General features: G+C 40.3%; 2 protein-coding genes across 2 annotated transcripts; one reads left to right on the top strand and one right to left on the bottom strand.

Moving 5' to 3' along the window:
• The first annotated feature begins 2349 nt into the window (after positions 1-2349).
• On the top strand, positions 2350-3303 carry LOC138384054 (olfactory receptor 52M1-like). The gene has a single exon (XM_069469322.1). The coding sequence runs from the start codon at positions 2350-2352 to the stop codon at positions 3301-3303; it is 954 nt and encodes a 317-aa protein (XP_069325423.1).
• Positions 3304-12302: 8999 nt separating this feature from the next.
• Positions 12303-13247, bottom strand: LOC138384053 (olfactory receptor 52K1). Its single transcript, XM_069469321.1, has one exon. The coding sequence runs from the start codon at positions 13245-13247 to the stop codon at positions 12303-12305; it is 945 nt and encodes a 314-aa protein (XP_069325422.1).
• Positions 13248-20512: the final 7265 nt, after the last annotated feature.

Here is a 20512-nt window from a genome sequence, read left to right as displayed (position 1 = left end):
GTGGGTAAGTACATTCCAGAGAAGGAGCCAAAGTCATTGGAAGCAGTCTCCAAGTTTCAGAAATTACATTTGGTTTTTGGTATATTCAGGGCTTCTCTTCACTAGTCAAAAGTACAGTAATAAGTTGAAGGTAAAATTCTCCTGGATTATGAGTCAAAAACACTAAGGTAGAAGGCTCAGCTGCCTAATACTCTCCTTGGGAACAGGAGAGAAATATCGGACTACTCCAGCCAGATATAGGGCCTCTTGTCCTCTGCACCAGTCAGGCAACCTTCTCTCCTGGCAGGATCCTTACACCATCAGCAGGTCTCTCTGATTGACTGCATCCACGTAAAAGAGGTTAGTCATACTGGAAAAGGATACGGAGTCACAAAGTTCATGTAAAATAGTACTATGTATCCTGTGGTAGGGGACAAAGCATAAGGAGTTAGGTGAAGAGAATACTATTCAGGGGCCAGGCTTCCTAACATCTGGCCCTCTGACAGTTCATTTAATACATGAAGCAACTCTAAGCAGCTATTCCCTCCATTTCACAAATCAGGAATCAAAAAAACAAAGATTATGTTGTCTAAAGTCACAGAAGCAAGACAGACATAGGTTCAAATACTAACTCTAAAGTTTCTGGATCTAAGCCTGCCATGCTTATGTGACCACAACAAAAAAATGTTCCTTTCAGAATCCTTCGACCTACCATCCGAGTGCTTGTCCCAGAATTTGCAGGAATGTCACCAGTGTCCAGGAGAGGATGCCCTCAAGTGGGCTGACACACAATATTGTAGGTTAAGTGACAGAATTTCAGTGCCACCACTTAGTTCAGACCACCACTTGAGATGCCTATTGTCAATTTGGCGGATATTGTTTTTATACATGTGTTTAACATTCTCTTGCCCCAGCCTAAAACTCAGTTACAATTTCATTGGCTGTACTGGTCTAACACAAATCAAAGTTAGAAACCCAGGTTGGAGGTCATTCTCCAGACACTGATTCTTTTGTGATTAGTAGTGGCTACTTTGACTCACCCTGACGTTGAGTCATTAAACTCCTCCTGCTTGAGGCCAGTGCTTTACTGCTAATCTCCTTGTCGCCTCAAAAACTAGAGACCAAGAAGGATGTGGTTGGTAAGAAGGGTTTTGCTGCTTTATATCAGTCCCTCCTTTTTAATCCCTGTTATCGGATGATGGACAAAATATCTGGTAACACTTCCTCAAAAGATATACCTCTTCTTTACTTAAATCATAGGTGATGCCCAGATTCTCGCTAGGGAAATTTAATAGAGTATTTCCTTAGAGTAAAATTTTCAGGAATCTTCTGTTCTTCATCCTGTTTAGCCATAAAATCTGGGCAACCTTAAATGAGAGATCTTTTTCTTCGAGAAATTAGGTTTTATACCAAATAACTTTGAAGAAGTCAATTAGACTTGACAATCCGAACAAACCGATGTTGACCCTTTGGAGAAAAAGGGAATTATACTTCACTAACATATTTTCCTTAGTAAATTGTCCCCTTACATGTCTTTTAATCAGGCGTTGATAATTCATAAACTCATTTTTAAAGCTCCTGATCACTTTGTAAAGTCACTATACAAACATACAAAAGGAAAACTAAAATCATCCATAATCCCATCCACCCAAAATCAACAAATAAGAGCTTGGTGCAAGTCTTCCCAGACTCTTTTCTATTTAAGAGGGTTTTTCTATATCACACATATTCTTTAATAAAATTAAATCAACTTAATCTGTGTCTTGCTATTCCCTCACTTATTTCCTGGTATAATGTTTATATTGATGTTTTTAGAGATGTTGTAATATAGTCTAATTCATTGAATGGATATAAGAATTTAAACAATGCTTTATTTTTGAGAGTATGTTGCTCCAACTTTTGCAATTATTGACTTTTATACTAATGAAAACAGCTGACCCATATGTTATTAATGTTGCCATTGACCAGTGAGAAGCATATGCAGGCATTGGGCTAAACACATTACATGGATTTACATGTAACTATTACACTGAACTTCTCTGTATTTTTCATTTCCTTTAGGAAAAGTTACACAAAGTTAAAAGGGGACGTACAATTTTAGAAATTTCTATAGTGTGACAGGGCAATGTAGCAGTAAAAATCACTTAGCATACCTGTTTCTGCACTTAACAGTGGGAGTAATCATGGATAACTTCTTATAAAACATGTAACATATTTAAGTTGTCATCTAGAATTCTTTATCATAGGTACCACCAGTTGCCCAGGATGGATGTTAGAATCTAGTCATCAGTTTCCAGAAGCAGCGTCTCTCTCAGGAGTAGAACTCTAAGAACTAAGCTCCTGTGCCCTGGACACCTCATGCCCCCAAACATGCTCACCTTTAATAATGCCTGCTCTGTGCCTACCTCTTTCTGGCTCACTGGCATCCCAGGACTGGAGTCCCTACACATCTGGCTCTCCATCCCTTTTGGCTCCATGTACCTGGTGGCTGTGATGGGGAATGTGACCATCCTGGCAGTGGTAAAGATGGAACGCAGCCTTCACCAGCCCATGTACTTTTTCCTATGCATGTTGGCTGTCATTGACTTGGTTCTGTCAACCTCTACCATGCCCAAACTACTGGCCATCTTCTGGTTTGGTGCCCGCAACATTGGTGTGAGTGCCTGCTTGGCCCAGATGTTCTTCATCCACTGTTTTGCCACTGTTGAATCGGGCATCTTCCTTGCTATGGCTTTTGATCGCTATGTGGCCATCTGTGACCCATTACACCATACCTCGGTGCTCACGCATGCTGTGGTGGGTCGTTTAGGGCTGGCTGCCCTCCTCCGGGGAGTTCTCTACATTGGACCTCTGCCCCTAATGATTCACCTGAGGCTGCACCTTTACCAGAACAAAATCATTGCCCACTCCTACTGTGAGCACATGGCCGTGGTCACCCTGGCATGTGGTGACACAAGGCTCAATGACTTATATGGAATGGGAATTGGCTTCCTGGTATTAATCCTGGATTCATTGGCCATTGCTGCCTCCTATGTGATGATTTTCAGGGCTGTAATGGGGCTGGCCACCCCTGAAGCCAGGCTTAAAACCCTAGGGACATGTGGTTCTCACATCTGCGCCATCCTCATCTTCTACGTCCCCATTGCTGTTTCCTCTCTCACCTACCGCTTTGGCCATGATGTGCCTTCTCATACCCATATCCTTCTGGCCAACCTTTACCTCCTCATCCCACCTGTCCTGAACCCTGTTGTCTATGCTGTCCGTACCAAGCAGATCCAAGAGAGACTTCTCTACGTTTTTAAGGCAGGGACTCAACCCAGATGACTATACCTATGAGGCATGTAAATATTTTGTGATAATAGGATAAGGCTGACTAGGGAAGCCTATGAAATTTCTGGGCCCTACCTTAACTGTGAGGATAAAGGATTAAAGACAATCATAGAATCTATTCTGTTTGATCAGATTTTCTGTGCAGCATAGATTCAATATCTGAAAGTGGAAAGAAAAATCGGGGCATGAGTTCTTATAATTTCCTCTTCTTACCTATTTAAGTTCATAAAGTTAAGCACAATAAGTACAAACACCAGCCCATGGGAAGTAAGATCACATCTATCCTTTACTATTTTGGTGTAAAATTTCTAGTTTCTCTTTGAAAGAGTATCATAAAGCACAATTTCTCAAAGAAATTTATAGAATTATATTGTAATACCTTCTTGAAGGCAGCTTACTAATTCTCTTAGTAAAGGTCTGTAAAATTTCTGGCAAGCTTTTCTATCCCTTCTGGCTTGTCCCAGAAAAGACACTTTTTTGAGGATGGAGAAAATACAAGTATAGAATTTTAACCTAATGAGACTTTACCACCCACAGAAGTTAATATTCTCAAACCAAGTCCTTACCCCACTTAAATAGATGCATTTGCAACATTCCACATCTCCTAAGAGGAGGCAGGCAGGAATGTTAGGAGATTCTGTTTCAGAGACCCTGAGATGGCTTATCTGGGGGACAGCAGCCACATATTAAGTGACAGGGAAGAAAGTGAGTGGGTTATGAAGGAGGTTGGGTGACAGGATGGGTCAAAGGTGATGAAAATAGATGGAGGCCCTGTGGTGGATATAAACCTTGAAATGATTCCAGATCTCTTTGGAGAATTCCTGTTGCTACCTCCGATTTTTACAACTTGACCCTTTTTATTTGATCATAAAGGTTCCATAATGAGAGGACTACTTCAGGCCAGAAACCTGCAGAAACTATGTGGCAATGCATGAAAAGTAGAATGAAGCATCATTCCCAATTCTAGCGAGCCAGAATCATGGTTATGCACATCTTAGTTCCCAAATGTTTGATTTTTAAACAAATCTTAACTTCCTCAGTTTACAACCCATAACATCTAAGAAGGCTAAAGTACCTGAACTTATGTTAAAAATAAATCACATTAATATTTTTAAATATCTAAAGAAGCCAGTGATTAAGGTAGGGTTAGAATAAAAATGTCATCCCAAAAATGTAGGAAACTTGGCAAAAATACTTAAAGTTTAGCTTACCCTCGTATAAAGCATCAAATTTCTATTTCCTCAGAATCTATGCCTAACTCCAGAATTGGTTGAGTCATATCTTATTAATCTTGATTGTTTTGGTGTGAGCAGTGGTCATTCTCCTATATCAAGGTCCCTAGTGTCCAGTGCCAAACCTGAATCCAGTTATTGGGAGAAGATGGGAAGGGCTTCTATGAACATAACTTTAGTGCCAAATGCAATCTGATTTCTTTTTTAAATTTGGGGTTGAAAAGATACCACAGAAGCCTCAGAGCAAGAAATCTATTTTACAGAATGATCTCCTGACCACAAGCCCAGCACTGGAGAAGATGGATGTTGTTCAAATCCATCCGTAGCTCAGATGCTGGGGGAAATGATCAGCTTTTGTCACAAGATAGCTCTCTGGCATAATGCTTAAAGTCCACTTTTACCACATAAGGCAGAGAGTGCAGAGGCTTTTTTGTGGTGGAGGGGCTATCTCTGAACAGGATGCCAGGGAGTATGCACTGGAGAATGCAGTATGGAGACGTGACATGTCCAGTCATTGACTATCTTATTCAAAGCCAGTGTTGTTTCCCCTCACACAAACATCTGTTCTTTTCCATCACTAATGCTCAGGGTAGGAGTAAAGGGTACTTTCATCGGCCCCTTTTGAAACCTCTAAGTCTTCATGGAAAAAGTGAAGATTGGGAGATGGTTGAGGGAGGTGACATCATTGTGGTTATTTGTAAAGGGCCAGGTTCTTAGCAGGTGGTTAAGAACTTGGGCTCTGAAATCTCCGTAAAGGGCAGAGATGACCTGAAAAGGTGTCAGGCTTTGGATGTCTTGCTTGTATAATCTAACCTTCAAGTTTCTCCTCTTAAGTGAAAGTAATGACAGTAGCCCTTTGTTTTTTTTTTTGTTGTTGTTGTTGTTTTGTTTTTGTTTTTTTTTTTTTGTTTGTTTGTTTTTATGAGAATACAATGAGATAACATAAAATACTTACGGTGCCTGGCACATCAAAAAAAAAAAAAATGCCTTTCATAACAGTATTTGTGCACAGAAAGGTCCTGGGCGGGGGATAAGGCAAGAAGAGTAACCAGAAACCAGTTCCTGGAAAGACCATAGAGAATGTCGTCAAGACTCACTCGTGAATGCACTGGCCTCGGCTTTAGAAAGCTCCCCCTGCTGTTTGCTTCTCTGCAGTCAGCCAGCTTCTCTCTGTTCCGCCTGGCTGCCCAGCACCCACTTATGTGCATCGGAGGTGCTAGATAGTCTCATGTGATGGTAAAAACTAAATATCTCTAGATATTTCCTTGCGAAACAAGATGCAGTCACAGACCCAGTTATGCAAAAATGTAATTGCCTTTAGATTTTTTTTCTTCTGCATCAGCCAGAATGGGGCTTAGAATAAAAATAAAAATAAAACTGAGTCATAAAGAATAACTACTCCTACACAAATTCAATCAATTTTAATGATCTTAGTCAATTCCAACCTATAATTCAGTCAGATACAGGCTTCAAAACTACCCCCAGGAGTGTTTCTATCACCCTATTCCTGTGTTATATTTAAAACTGCAGTAGGGGATGAAGTGGGTTCTTCCAGGCCCCCTTGTCCTGCACTGATCTGATCTAAGGAAATGGCTTTTCATTCCCCGCAAAGTATTCTTTGTGTTCGAGTAGACCACGTATATGGGACCCACACGGTCCTTATCAGTGGGTGTCTGTTGCCTTTCCAACCGTTAGTCTTCTCCCCTATACCATAGGGGTTTTGGTGTATCCCTACTAGTTAACGTCAGTGTATATTTTGGCAGGCCTTGCTACACTTGTTAATGAATCAGCAAATTCAAAAGTTTAATATATCAGATTTTAAAGAATAAGTCCTTTTCTTTAGAGCTTCCAATTCACTCACTCACACTTCAACCGAAAGTTTAAACAGAAACAACGTATTTCTACTAGCTCAAAGATTTTTTTCACTTAAGTGAAAATGCCTCAGTTCCCCACTGGTACCACTTTACGTCTCTATCCATATTGAATCAGATCAAAATACATTTATTTTGAAAGTATCATGGGGGATGCCTAGTCAATGTTTAACATGAATGTGTTAGTATGAATACATCATATGAACATTAATAGTATAAAGATGAGTATATATAAAAACAAAGTCCTGGTTAACCCTGGGTAGCCTGCTTCTTGTTTGAACACCCAACTACAGAAGTCAATGAGGAGATACACTGACAAACCAGTCCTAAGGTCATCCTTCAGCATAATCGTATAGGCTTATGCCCCCTATTATATGGAAGGTATTAATACATCTTAAGGTAAAGCAGCCCCTGTGTTTGCGGAGTTGAAAAAACCCAGTCAGAAGTCAAACACCGACACTACCTTATAACAGTTCAGGCCAGCGTAATCTGTTATAAGGAGCCAAAAGAAAGAATTAAAGCACACTGTAGATAGCTTCTATCTTCTAACATGTAATGTGTGGCTCAAAATGTGCTAATAGGCCTCAAGAAAATGAAATATTGTGAAATATTAAGTCTGCTTTCACATTTACCTGAGTTTTCCTTTTCCTGGCTTACAAAACACAGTCCATGGAATAGTCTTCTCAAAATACTTCTAGAAGCCAAAACTAAAATCTAGGTTTATAAAGACCCCAAAAGAATCTGGGGCTTTTTCTAAACCCTCATGTCTTAACAAACTCTGCATTATCTCAGAAACTAACATCCTATACCCAGAGGCCATAAGAAAAGAGAATTTGTACCCTAACTGGCAATTTAATATAGTTTATGTACAAGATGAGTCTTAATTATAAATTGCTAACAGATGGCCTTATAGAACTCATCACATACAAAAATTTCAGGGCCCTAAAGTTTGAATGCAATAATATATCTGATACCAGCCCTGTACTTTGAACCTATACTGGGGAACCAAGTACAATGTGGTCAGCTGAGATAAGCTGACCTGATTACAGATCCTGTGAGGGACAATTTGGGACGGTTTCAGAGCAAAACAGGTTCGGGCTCAGGGAAAATCAAGGTACAAACAAGTGAAAGTTTCAAGAGTATACGAATGGCTTTATGAGATTGAAAACTCTTTTCAGCTTTTAAACCTTACTCCTACTATAAATATCACAAAATAGAAATGGATAAGATAGTCAAGTGGATAGCCTATCAAACTTCTGACATCATTTTATGTTTCATTCTCTCAAGATGGAGTGTGACAAAAATTGTCCATAATATTTTACACCTTTGTGTACATCTTTGTAATAAAAAGCACTAGGTGGTTATTGTTTCTTAAATTTGTCTGCACTTTAGAATCATCTGGGCATCTTTGAAAAATTTCAAAGCCCAAGTATCCTCTTAACCAACTGAATCACAATTTATGGGGATGGGACACAGACAACAGTATTTTTTTGAAGTAGGAGACGCTAGTGATACAGAAGCATCCTAAGCAAAACATCACATGAAGTTTTATTCAAGTAATTTTATTTCTAATGTATTTGCTAGAATGGAGAATAAAGCTTGCCTGCCTTGTTATCTGCATTCTGACTCTGTCATTTGACTATTTCCAAGCTATTAACTCTGGTGCTGTCCTAACTAAAACAGATTTCTGGGTCAGTCAGGGACCCATGCAGAGGCATGGTTCAGGCAACTGTTGACAATTACTCAGATTCCAGATGACTCAGAACTAGGGTACATGAATGACTAGAAATGTTGTAATTAAGTTTGAATTGGCACACACGTTTTCTGTATTCTCTTATTTAGGTAATGGTTATAGGGTCCCCCTCTCCTCCCCACTTCTGTTGTTCTGACCAAGACAGTTTCTGGACCACTCTGACCTGGCCAGCTACATGTTTTCCCTTGTAGGCTTGGACCCTGCTGAAGCCTTGAACATTCCTAGTCATTGATTGAAGTTGGTGAGGTGGTTCAAAACAGTAACCAAATATGTTGCTAAATATATAGAAACTAGCCCCAAATCCTGAGCCAAATTCCTTAAACCCTAATATAAACTATATAACCTGACCCCCTTCTTGCAGACATACCTAAATAGAATATCTCCTTGCTCACTGTCCACGACAAGGACCACTGTGGTGCTCTGTATATAAGTTCTCCTAATAAATTCTTTGGATTGGTCACCCTGGATTTTAGTGTTTCTGTCTTTGGAATCTCGACCACCCTATCTCAAGATGATTTGGGGCAGTCCTTTGTGGGAACTCCTCTGCCTCCATTTTTGGGGTGACTCCAGCTAGAAGTTTGGCCAGAGGGAACAATGGTAAAACTTCAAGTCTAAAAATATCATGCATGACAGATATAGCATGATTAAAATGAGGGAGACCATGATGGGGTGGGCTGGGGGTGCAGGACACTCTTGGATGAAATGGTGGTGGTTCTTATTTTCTATCGTCATGAAAAATTGTAAATTTTACACTCTTGCAGAACAAATAGAATCGTGACTTATGCTTCACAATTTATGTAATTGATTTCTTGGATTTTTGACAGTTCTATCATGTTTCCAATAAATGTTTTCCTTCTCTAGGAAAAATAAAAAAAAATCATGCGTGTATTCTTATAGGTGCTATGTTCTATCAAAGCACATAGTGTTGCTAAAAGATATAACTTTCCTTTTACTATTTCTGAATAAAGCCAACAGTTTAGTGTCACTATGTGGTAATGGAATTAATATGCTAGTAAAATTCTATGTAGGACAAAATTACTATGTGAGCACAAATATCACTGGAAGGACAAGATAATTCCTACACCAAACATGGGCACAAATCAGATCTTGCAGCCTGGAAATACTTATTTAATCCATTACACCATTTATTCAGTTCACTATGTAACAATGACAGATAAATAACTTACAGAATGTGTAAGTCAGCTGCTATTGTAGAACAAGTGCCCACATAAATCTCAGTAGCCAGCAACAAAAAAATCTATTTCTCATACATCTGAAGATTGGCAAAGATGACTCTGCTGATCTCAGGTTTGCTTATGCATCTGCAGGCTGTCTGGGCATTGGCTAATCTAAGCTGGGTTTGGCTATGAGGTTCTGCTCCAAACTGCAAGTTGGTCAGGCAGTTCTGCTTCACTTTGTCCTCATCCTCCTTGGACCAGGGAGCTAACCAGGCACGTTCTTCTCAGGGTGTGGCAGAGGGAGAAGATGGCAAGCACTATTGCACAAACAAATTTCAAGCTTCTGTTTTCACCATACCTGCTGATACCTCATTGATGAAAGTGGTGCACATGACAAAGCCCATAGTCAATGTGTGGGCAAGTATACTTTGGGAGAGTGAATATTTTTTAACAGTAATTTAATATACAGAATGTTCCATCTCTACTAAGGAAAACCAAATGAAAGCTTGGAAAATATCAGGGAACACAGTCAAAGGCCCTTGGTTTATACCACTTTCTTCCTTCCTGTCCAATGTCTAGGGAACAGTATCTCAGTGTCTGGAGAGTTGAGACACAAGGGAACTGGCCAGAGACTTACTTAAACCATCACCGCCATGTGTGTCTATGAAGTAAGCATTGGCACAACAGTGTGGGCCTGAAGGTGCTTTTTCAGAGCCTATTAAATTTTCTTGGTTATTTACTTAGAATTGAAGGAATTTCTATTACTGAGAAGACAAAAGGGTTACAAAATAAAAAATAGAAGAACATAATATAAACAGGCCTCCATAAAGAAGTATATATGAGAGCTTCTTTAAAAATAGCTAATAGAGTATTTGATTATGAGAGTTTTCATAGAGACAAAAGAGAGAGATCTAGTATTTTTAGGACATTAGAATAAAAAGAGTGCATGTTCTCTTTATCAGTCTTGAGCTGTCATAAGTTGGAATGCAAGATAGAGCTCACAAGTCTAGCAATGAGCTTTCTCTGGGTTATGCTGTGAAACAACTTCGAAATCTCAGCGGTTTATTGCAGAAACAACAAAATCATCCTTGTTCATATTACATAAACACCATGGGCCAGCTCTGGCTATGCTACAGGCTGTGAGTCAGATTTGCATCTGTTCCTTGTATCTTTCCCATCATGAGTCTAGGCTGAAGGAAAAACCTTGATTTGTAGTATGCTTATTCTTGTGGCAGAGGAAAATAAGAGGTGAGCCAAGCTATAAAACCATATTTTAAAATTTCTGATTCTTGAGACACATTTGGATACTACTCAAATTCCTTTAGCCAAAGCAAGTCACATAGCAAAGTTTAAAATTAGTGGAGTAAGGAAAATACCGCTCCTATGAGAGAGGGACAGAGGAGTAGATATCATGAATAATAATCAGTCTACCACAACTACGTATTTTAACTACAGTCATGTGTCACTTAATGATGGTGATATGTTCTGAGAAATTTGGTAGGTGGTCCCATTGTGTACACATCGAGTATTTACACAACCCTAGATGATACAGCCTGCTACATACCTAGGGCACATAGTGTAGCCTATTGCTCCCAGGCCACAAACCTGTACAGAATGTTACTGTACTGAATGCCATAGGCAATTATAACACAATGGTAATTTGTGTATCTATCTAAACATAGGAAATGTACAATAAAAATACGGTCTCAAAATGTTATGGGACCACCATCATATATGTGGTCTACCATTGACCAAAATGTCGTTATGTGGCACATGATGGTGTATTCTTTTCAGAAGTCTCAGCTTGAAGAGGGAAGCATGTTATTACTTCTTTCCACAGTCCATAGTCCAAAGATGGTATTCGGCTTTTCTATTTATTCATTCATTAAATATTACTAAGTTGTTTTTACTTATTTATTTTAGTATATTACAGGGGTAAAAACGTTTAGGTTACATATATTGCCTTTGCCCCACCTGAGTCAGAGCTTCAAGCATGTGTCCATGCCCCAGATGGTGCACACTGCACCCATTAGGTGTGAATATACCCATCCCCTCCTCCGCCCTCCCACTTGCCCAACACTCGATGAATGTTGCTACTATATGTGCACTTAAGTGTTGGTCAGTTAATACCAATTTGATGGTGAGTATATATAGTGGTTCTTTTTCCATTCTTGTGATACTTAATTTAGTTAGAATGGGCTCCAGCTCTATCCAGGATAATACAAGAGGTGCTAGATCACCATTGTTTTTTGTGGCTGACTAGAACTCCATTTTGGAGGCAAAAGACATATCCTGTATCTGACTTTTCACATGCATAATATAAATTGATATTAAGGGATAGCAGAGGACTCCTTTGCTAAGTGTTCAATAAAGGAATTGTCCATGAGTATGCATCAGAAAAGTCAAAAAGGAATTGACTTAATGGAAGAAATGGGTCCTCTTAAAAGTGGGGCTGTCCAACTATAGAGACAATCACATTGGGAGATAGTTGGCTAAAGAGTGGGAGAGGGTGAAGTGCACTTATCAGAAAAGGTATGGAGGTAACTTCAGTACTAGATAGGGTGTTGGCCTTTGGGCCACAATTTGTGGTTCTATTCTTCACTCATATTCTGGATGAAAAGGTCACCAAACTCTCAGCTGCTTGGGTCAATCTCAACCAATCTTCCTACATTCTTTCACCTAAGTGACAATATTATTTTGGAGGGTTCTTTGTCTTCCTTAAGCATGTGATGAGTCTGTAAGAATAGAATGTCAAACCTCTCCTACCAGACCAGATTACAGGTGCACACCTGATCTGATCTGACTCATGGATCTGTGAGTGATGGGACTCCACTTTCCTTGCCATACTGGAGAACTGACAAAGACACTCTGCAATCTTTCTACTTAGATTTTTCCTCTCCAGCCTAATCCAGCAGAGACTCAGTACTGGACCAAAGGGTGAAAAAAGAGAACTATACATCTACATATCCTTTCTCCGGAATAGACCAAGCACGTGATCACGAATCTGCTTGGTCTTGACACCATAAATGATGGGATTTATCATGGGTGGAAAAAGAAGATAGAAGATAGCAAGGAGTATGTGAACATGAGGGGCAGCACGGCGGGCCACACGGTGCATGACTGAGGAGATGACCACAGGAGTGTAGGTGGACAGGATAGCACCTATGTGAGACACACATGTCCCAAATGCCTTGTAGCGTGCTTCCTGAGAGGCAAGCTGTAGAACTGCCCGAAGGATAAAGATATAAGACAGGATAACAAAGAGCAGGTCCAACACCACAATAAACATGGCCACAGCAATGCCATAGATATTATTGAAGCGGGTGTCCCCACACGCCAGTCTCACCACTGCCATGTGTTCACAGTAGCAGTGGGCAATCACTGAGCCTCGGCAGTAGTGGAAGCGTCTTAGCAGAAAGGGGAGTGGAGTCATTAGTGTCACAGCCCTGGCCACAGCAGCCATGCCAATCTTGGTGATAAGGGGCCCGGTCAGGACTGTGGTATAATGCAGTGGCTTGCAGATGGCCACATAGCGGTCAAAGGCCATGGCCAGCAGCACTGTGGACTCCATGATGGAGAAGGAGTGAAGAAAGAACATCTGGACCAGACAGGCATAGAAGTTGATCTCTCGATCTCTGAACCAAAAAATAGCAAGCATTTTTGGAAGTGTTGTAGAAGAGAGGACCAGGTCAATGGTTGCCAGCATGGCTAAAAAGAGGTACATGGGCTCATGGAGGGCTGCATCAGCCCGGATGATGAAGAGAAGGGTGCAGTTTCCAAGCAGAGCCAGAGTATAGGCAAAGCAGAAGGGGATAGAGATCCAGATGTGCAGGTGTTCCAAACCAGGAATTCCTACCAACAAGAAGGCAGCTGGGTGAGTTGAGGTAATATTGGAGGTTGACATGGCTCCTTGTCAATTTTTACAGAGCCTCTTCACCTTCTATATATACTTTCTACAATATATGTGATTAAAATTCAACCTCCGATATCCCACCTGCAAGGATTAGCTCTTGTTCCCATTGCTAGACCTTAAAATAAGCTAGTAGCCTTCATAGACATGGAGAAGCATAATCCGTGTTTCCTACCCTCAAGGAACTTTGAATTTCATTGAATTGACAAAATATTCCATAGCCATTGAATTAATATCACATGACAACTTTTGTAAAGGAATGGAGAGTAGATAGTGTTTTCTGTGTTCTCGGTGATGTCAGGAATACCTTGAAAAACAGTAAGTGAAAATGTTTAAATCAACTCATTTCTTTAATGCATACTTTGGTACCATTCTACCTTCCAATTAAGCTAAACTCCCAAATGCAAAAGCCAATTTCTGTCCTGAAATCTCATACTGGGTTTGATGTATAAATCAAATAAACTCTTCAATTTCTAATGCCCCAATTAACCACATAATTTGTATATTTCTCTAGAACTACTCTATCTGATATGATTGCCACTAGCCATATATCACTATGTAAATTTAAATTTATATTTAATAAAATGAAATTTAATACTCCTCATAAGATACTTTTCAAGTGTTCAACAACTACATGTGACTAGTGGCTACCAAGCGTATTTCCATCATTGCAGAAAGTTCTAGAGAATGCTGTTCTATGATATATCTTCCAGATCCTTTCAATACCCACAATTGTCTACACACACAGCCTTGCCTCCAGCTCACAGATAAAATCAAAAGCCTTTCTTGGTTCTCCATTGAAACTGATATTAAACCCCCTATTCATGTGGCTCTCCCTCCACCTATCTACCAGCTCCTTCATTTTTGTCATGGGAGAACTCTCTCACCTCCAGCAAGACTGACATCTGGGTTCTGTGACAAATACCCTTCATTATTAACAATTTTTCACCTCTTTATCTTCTCCTGATCATTTTTTTCTTTACTCTTCAGATCCTTAAACACTGTAATCACCCAGTTTTTACCAAGGCCCTCTTCATTATAGGATCTACTTAATGAGGTTCTTATGAGGATTGAGTGAAATAACGTACTTACAATCTTTACCACAACCACAGAACAAAGTACTAAAAAATCTTGATCTCTTTTTCAAAATAAGACAATTAAGTTTTTGGAAATGTAATTATCTCTAAGATATCATAGTTAAAGGTGTAAGACAGCAATATTTGAATTTTAGTTGTCACCATTTCCAATGTCCTAAATAACTAGGTTTTTCGCTTCTGTGTAGATGCCCAATAGACAACACACATCACTATAACCAAATTAAAAACAAACTGATTTCGTTCCATAAGATATAAGCAAATTTTAGAATCTGAAGGTCATGGCTCAAATAATGACTTCCATGTAATCTAGTACAGACCTAGAACAAATCACTTACCTCCTAGCTCCTGTTTCCTTCTCTGTAAATGGGAACTAGCACTGCCCTATTTTTATCTGAGGGGTTATAGGGGGGTTAAGTGAGATTATGTACAAAATCCTTTTATATAACTCTTCAGTGTTTATAGAGCCTTATCTGTCATTTTCTTCCATAGAACTGTTACTTAAGAAAAATTATATCGATTTATCTACCATGATTTTATATCATCTACCTTTAATTACTTCAAACCTGCTTTTGCAGCAAAACATTTAGAAATGTCTATATTTAGTCTCAACTGCTTCAAGTATAATTTGAATTTAAAACAGTCCAATCTGAATTTCATTCCCATTACAACCCAAATATTGCTTTTACTATGACAACCAATGACCTCCCTGGTCATCATGGTGCCATTGTCACTTACCTTCCATCATGCAACTTGGCCTCTCAGCAACTCTTATCTGAATTGACCACTCTTTCCTCCTTAAACATTCTTCTCTTTTATACACAACATTGCCATTTCCTACTTCCCTAGCTTCTCATTTCATTTTCTTCCTCCTGCCCTACCTCTAAGTATTGAATTTCTTCAGTCCTTAAGTTTGATCTCTTCTCAAATTTCATATTCATGACATTCAGTAAATATATAAACTAAATGAGAAATACTTAAGTTTTACTGAATGGATTAAGGAGAAATCCATGAACAAAACAGATTCCTTAGTAGAACAAGTTTGCTAAAAGTTGTAGATGGATAATAAAATGACACCATGAATAAGTGACATAGTATTACACAATGGGTTCACTGTTGGGATTTTAAAAAATAGGGTGATGAGTAGGGAGAGCAGGAGAGGTTGAAATTTTAAAAAGATCACTCTAGGCCTCATTGGAAAAGGAATTTGAACAAGATTGAAGTGAGGAAATATCTACCCTGGTTCTTTAAAATGGTGATCCCCAAGGTTTTTGGCACCAGGGACTGGTTTCATAGAAGATAATTTTTCAATGGACTGGGCCGGGGGGATGGTTTCAGGATGACTCAAGCGATTATATTTATTGTGCAGTCAAATCTCTCTAGTGATAAATCTGTATTTGCAGCCACTCGCCAGCACTAGCATCACCACCTCAGCTCCACCTCAGATCATCAGGCATTAGATTCTCATAAGGGGTGCACAACCTACATCCCTTGCATGCACAGTTCACAGTAGGGTTCCTGCTCCTATGAGAATATAACACTGCCACTGATCTAACAGGAGATAGGGCTCAGGCGGTGAGGCGAGCGATGGGGAGCAGCCGTAACTACAGATGAAACTTCATTCCCACTCACCCGCCTCTCACTTCCTGCTGTGTGACTCAGTTCCTAACAGGCCATGGAACAGTACCAGCCTGGGTGTTGGGGATGGCAGCTTTAAAGAGTAGAACCTAGAATTCCATGCAAGTGGTGTATATATAAGATAATTACACCAGTGAATAAGAATGAGATAAAAAAAAAAAAAAAGGAAAACAAGAAAGCAGAAAAAATGGATCTATAGGTACGTTACTGAGCTGGATAATGCTGTCATCATTGTGTCCGATTCCACATGAAGAATGTGGAACTGGACACATAATTGTCCACTCTAGATGAAGAATTTTTATCCACTGCCTTCCACACCCCAAAGGTCATGGGTTGATCCCAGAAAGTGTTGATTTTTCTCTCACTTCCAGATTCACACGTGCACCAGGATAACAATGAAATCCTCGAGATGCCCACGCAGTATAGCACAGAAATCCTGGGCAGGATGCAGCTGAGGAAGGTGCCATCAACCTATACCTGCATTCCGGGGTAGCCGCTACAGCAGTGGCTACAAAAAGGAAAGCTGACAGGATGTGAGATGGGAATAAAGATATAAAACATGGTAATTACCCTAGGGGAAAACTCTCTAACAAAAGGACAACGGCCATAGAAAATACAATAAGATATAAAAATGCCTGATATTCAAACATCGGCTAGGCAGCCAATGCAGCTAGAATGAACTCAATGAGTAGAATTACAGAGGTCAGAATGGTGGTGCCAGACCACACAGGGCCTTGTAGGCCTTTGCAGAACTTTGCAAAGCTTCCTCAGTTCCCTCAGAATCACACACGTTGTTTTCTGTAGAGAAGGAACATATTTGACTTGTAATCTTTAATAGTGTTCTCTGGCATCTGTGATGAGAATAACAGGCAAGGGTAAAATGGGGGAAAAGTGTCAGGAGACTATATCAGTAATCCAGGAAGGGAGAACATTGGCTCACAACCAAGGTGGTGTAGTATATGCGGTGAGAAGTAACAGCATTTTGTATATGTTTGAAAAACATGGTTGATGGTTTCTTCTGAAAGATTAGATACAGTGTGTGAGAGAGAAGAGAATCAAAGATACCTGGGTTTTCGATATAAGCAACCAGAAGAAATGAGTTGCTCCCAACTGAGATGGGGAAGGTGTGGAGGGGGAAGTAACGGTTTCAGTTTTGAACATGATGAATTTGAGATAACTATTGGAAACTGAGGTGAAGACATTGATATGTGTGCAAAACAGCATTAAATATATGAAACTGGTTAAGAAAAGCCAGATAGTGTTCATAGAAGAGATCCAAGAACTGAATCACAACAATAAGATGGGGGTGGGGAGAGGAGTTGGGCCCATGGAGAAGTCTGCAAAGCAAGTCAGTAGTGGGCAATTAACATCGGAAGATTTTCAAGATGAGAGATGCTATCTTGAAAGCCTATTGAATATAGTGTTCTAATGAGATTATTACTATGCAAAATGCTACTGATGAATCAAACTCAAAAGCAGAATTGGCCTTGTGTTTGGAATTGCAGAAGATCAGCTACCTTGATAAAAGAAATTTTGCTGGAATACAGACAGGCAAAGACAGATTGGCCTGAGTTAGAAGAGATAAAAGAGGAATTGAAGTCTATTAACACACATGATAACTCCTTTGAAGATTTTTGGATGCAAAGCCAAGTAAACAGGGCACGGGCTGAAGTGGAAAGTATGGCCAAGAGTGCATGTGTTTATTCATTTCCTCTTAAGAGAGAAATAAAATGTTTTTAGCTGAAGAAATTTATCCAACAGAAAGGGGAAACTGAAAATATATAGAAGAGAAAAAGAATACTGATCCTGAAAAGTCCTTGAGCACTGCTCCCTTTCTAGATGGCCTTTGGTTTACCAATGATAGTATGAACATATCCTAAAACTCCAATTATCCATTTACATACCTTACCTTCCCTGGAAGCCCCAGACTAGTATATCCACATGCCTACTTGATATCCCCACATATGAGCCTCACAGATGTATCAAACCTGTCCTGCCTGAGGCAGAAATTGTGACTTCTTCCCTCCACGTGCCACTCATCTCTCAGAACATAATATCCCATCAAGCCAGTTGTTCAACCTATGATCAAGTCCATCCCGGATTCTTCCTGCACCATATTCAACCCATCAGCAGGTACCACTGGATCATCCTCCACAGTTAATCTCAAAGCTACCTGGTGCATTTCTGTCACCACAACCCTTATTCAAGCCACAATCAGATCTCATCAACTACTGCTACAAAGGAATCCTAAAAAGGGCACAAAGTCCCACATCTGTTCTCCAATATCTGTCCTTCCACAAATGCCCACCATATTACGAAGTAAAGGGCCTTGAGTTGAGGGACTGCTTTCTTCTCTTCTGTAAACCCAGCCTCTAACATATAAAGTTAGTATAGAACATTTCACCAAATGAAGCTTGCCCACCAGACTCCTGGAAAATATATCACTGACCTCAGAAAACTATTCCCTCATCTGACCTAACCTCAAGGTGCCTTGGATATCTTATAATTTAAAATATATCCAGGATGTTAAATACATCCAGGAGCCTGATGACAATGATATCTGTTATCTGCATCATTAAGACCAGAAACAGTGCCTTGTACATCAGGCACTGAATGAAGTCAGTTTATGCTAAGATCTATTTGGTAGCTTACACCTTAATCTTAAGAGAATATTACAATGATCAGAAAAATTAAGAACCCAACAAGAAAAATGGTTCACTTAATCAAGGTGCTTTAAGACTCTGGTTCTGATAGAACATAAAAGAAATGTATTTCTTACCTTTCCCTGCTATCTTTCTAATTCAAGCCTCATTTTTTCCCTCCTGTCTAATGCACAAGCCTTTTAACTGGGGTGAGCACACTGGTAGGAGTTCAGGAAAGCAATGATAACAGGTGAGAAGGGACAGGATTCCAGCTGGAGTAATCAGCTAAGACTTCCTGGAGATGGCCCAGGGTGTCTGGCATAGAAAGGGGGAAAGCATCCTGGGTGGTGGGACCAGGTGTCCGATTGATGCAGGAGGCAGTAGGTGGGACTATAAAATTTCTGCTCCCCCGATTGAAGGGCAATGAAAGAGACAATATGGAGTTTGGACAGAGAGCAGGGAGCTAATGCCTAAGATCAGGACTGGCTGTGGGAAGTAGCTGAGGGTGCCCCACCTTTCCCGCTCACCACAACTGTGTGTTACCTCCTTCCTGTTCCCCTGAGTCCTGGCTCTGTCCACAATCCTCAGTCTGTAAAGTACAACTGTGGGCCCCTTCCATGAGCTTTATCCTACTGCATTGCTGCCTTCCTCTCCAAGCAGAGGAGTTTGGGAAGGAGGGACCTAGGAAGGTTGTAGCTGGCTTTATACTCACAAACCTCCGCCCTTCTCCCAAAAGGACGTGGAAGCAGAGACTGCTGCACTTGAGGCCAGTCCTTGGGGACCCATGGAAGGCTCTGGCTTTGTCTCTTGGGGTGGATACAAAAAGACTCCCCTGACCCAAGGATTGCACCCTACGGGTTTCCTACAATCCATACCCCTTCCTTGTTTTGTGGCACTAACTCATGCCTCCCAGGGGTCACACCTTACTTTCCAGAAGCCGTGAGCACTTCAGGTGGAGATGACTTGTGCCTTAGTCTTCGCTGTGCCTCTCCTACACTTACCATCATCCTTGCAGGGTCTCCTGAGACAGCCACATTACAACCACATAGATTGCAGCCTACTCCTGTGAGAATGTGACTTGGAAGGGCAGAAGTTCCAGCCAAACCAAGCCAAGGTCATCCATTAGATGTTTTATTTTGCATTTATATTACATATTTGCTTAAACTGTACGTTAAAATCCAGTTTTGGCTTGTTGTGACACTTCTCATCCCTGATCTGTTTTTCTGATCTCTAAAGTAGAGATAATTTTCATAAGTTTTCCTATCTGATAGCATGGATAGGTTCTAAGTATATAATCAAGAGGCCACTATGAATGTGATTACTTATTGATAATTACCAGTCATCTATAAATAATAAAGAACAATCTTTCTACCTACAACTGACTTTAATGTTTGCTATTTTTCAAGGACCTGAGAAGGAGGCTGTTTTCACTAGGGTTCCCCCCATGGATTTGCCTGCCCTAATCCCTATATTATTAAAATGATCTCAGAGAAGATGACCTCAGGTCCAGTATATCTCCATGGGAAGGAAGTGGGTTTGACTGAGGCACAGGGCTCTAACCGTTGGCCCTCAGAGGTATGTACTCAGCCCTCCCCCATGGTAAGGCTGATCTACTGGGATGCTGAGATGAAGTGGAATTCCTACATAGTACCTTTAAAGTTGCAGCCTAAATTAACCATGTACAGCCACACCAAAGGAAAACAATCTATACAAAAAGCACCTCACCAAAACCTCAAGCAGCAAGAGTTGGCATCAGGGGCAAAAGCAAAGAAGACAGAGAAAAATCAGCCTTAGGTGGAGAGGAAGCCCATGGTGAAACAGAGGACATTGAAGTGATATAGGCTTAATGAGTGTGTATAGCTTGGAGTCAAAGCATCCAGACTGG

The sequence above is a fragment of the Eulemur rufifrons genome, chromosome 6 (assembly GCF_041146395.1).
Source record: "Eulemur rufifrons isolate Redbay chromosome 6, OSU_ERuf_1, whole genome shotgun sequence".
In the NCBI taxonomy this organism is placed as follows: domain Eukaryota; kingdom Metazoa; phylum Chordata; class Mammalia; order Primates; family Lemuridae; genus Eulemur; species Eulemur rufifrons.
The sequence above is the reverse complement of the archived record's forward strand: the minus strand, read 5'-3'. Positions and strand labels throughout refer to the sequence as shown.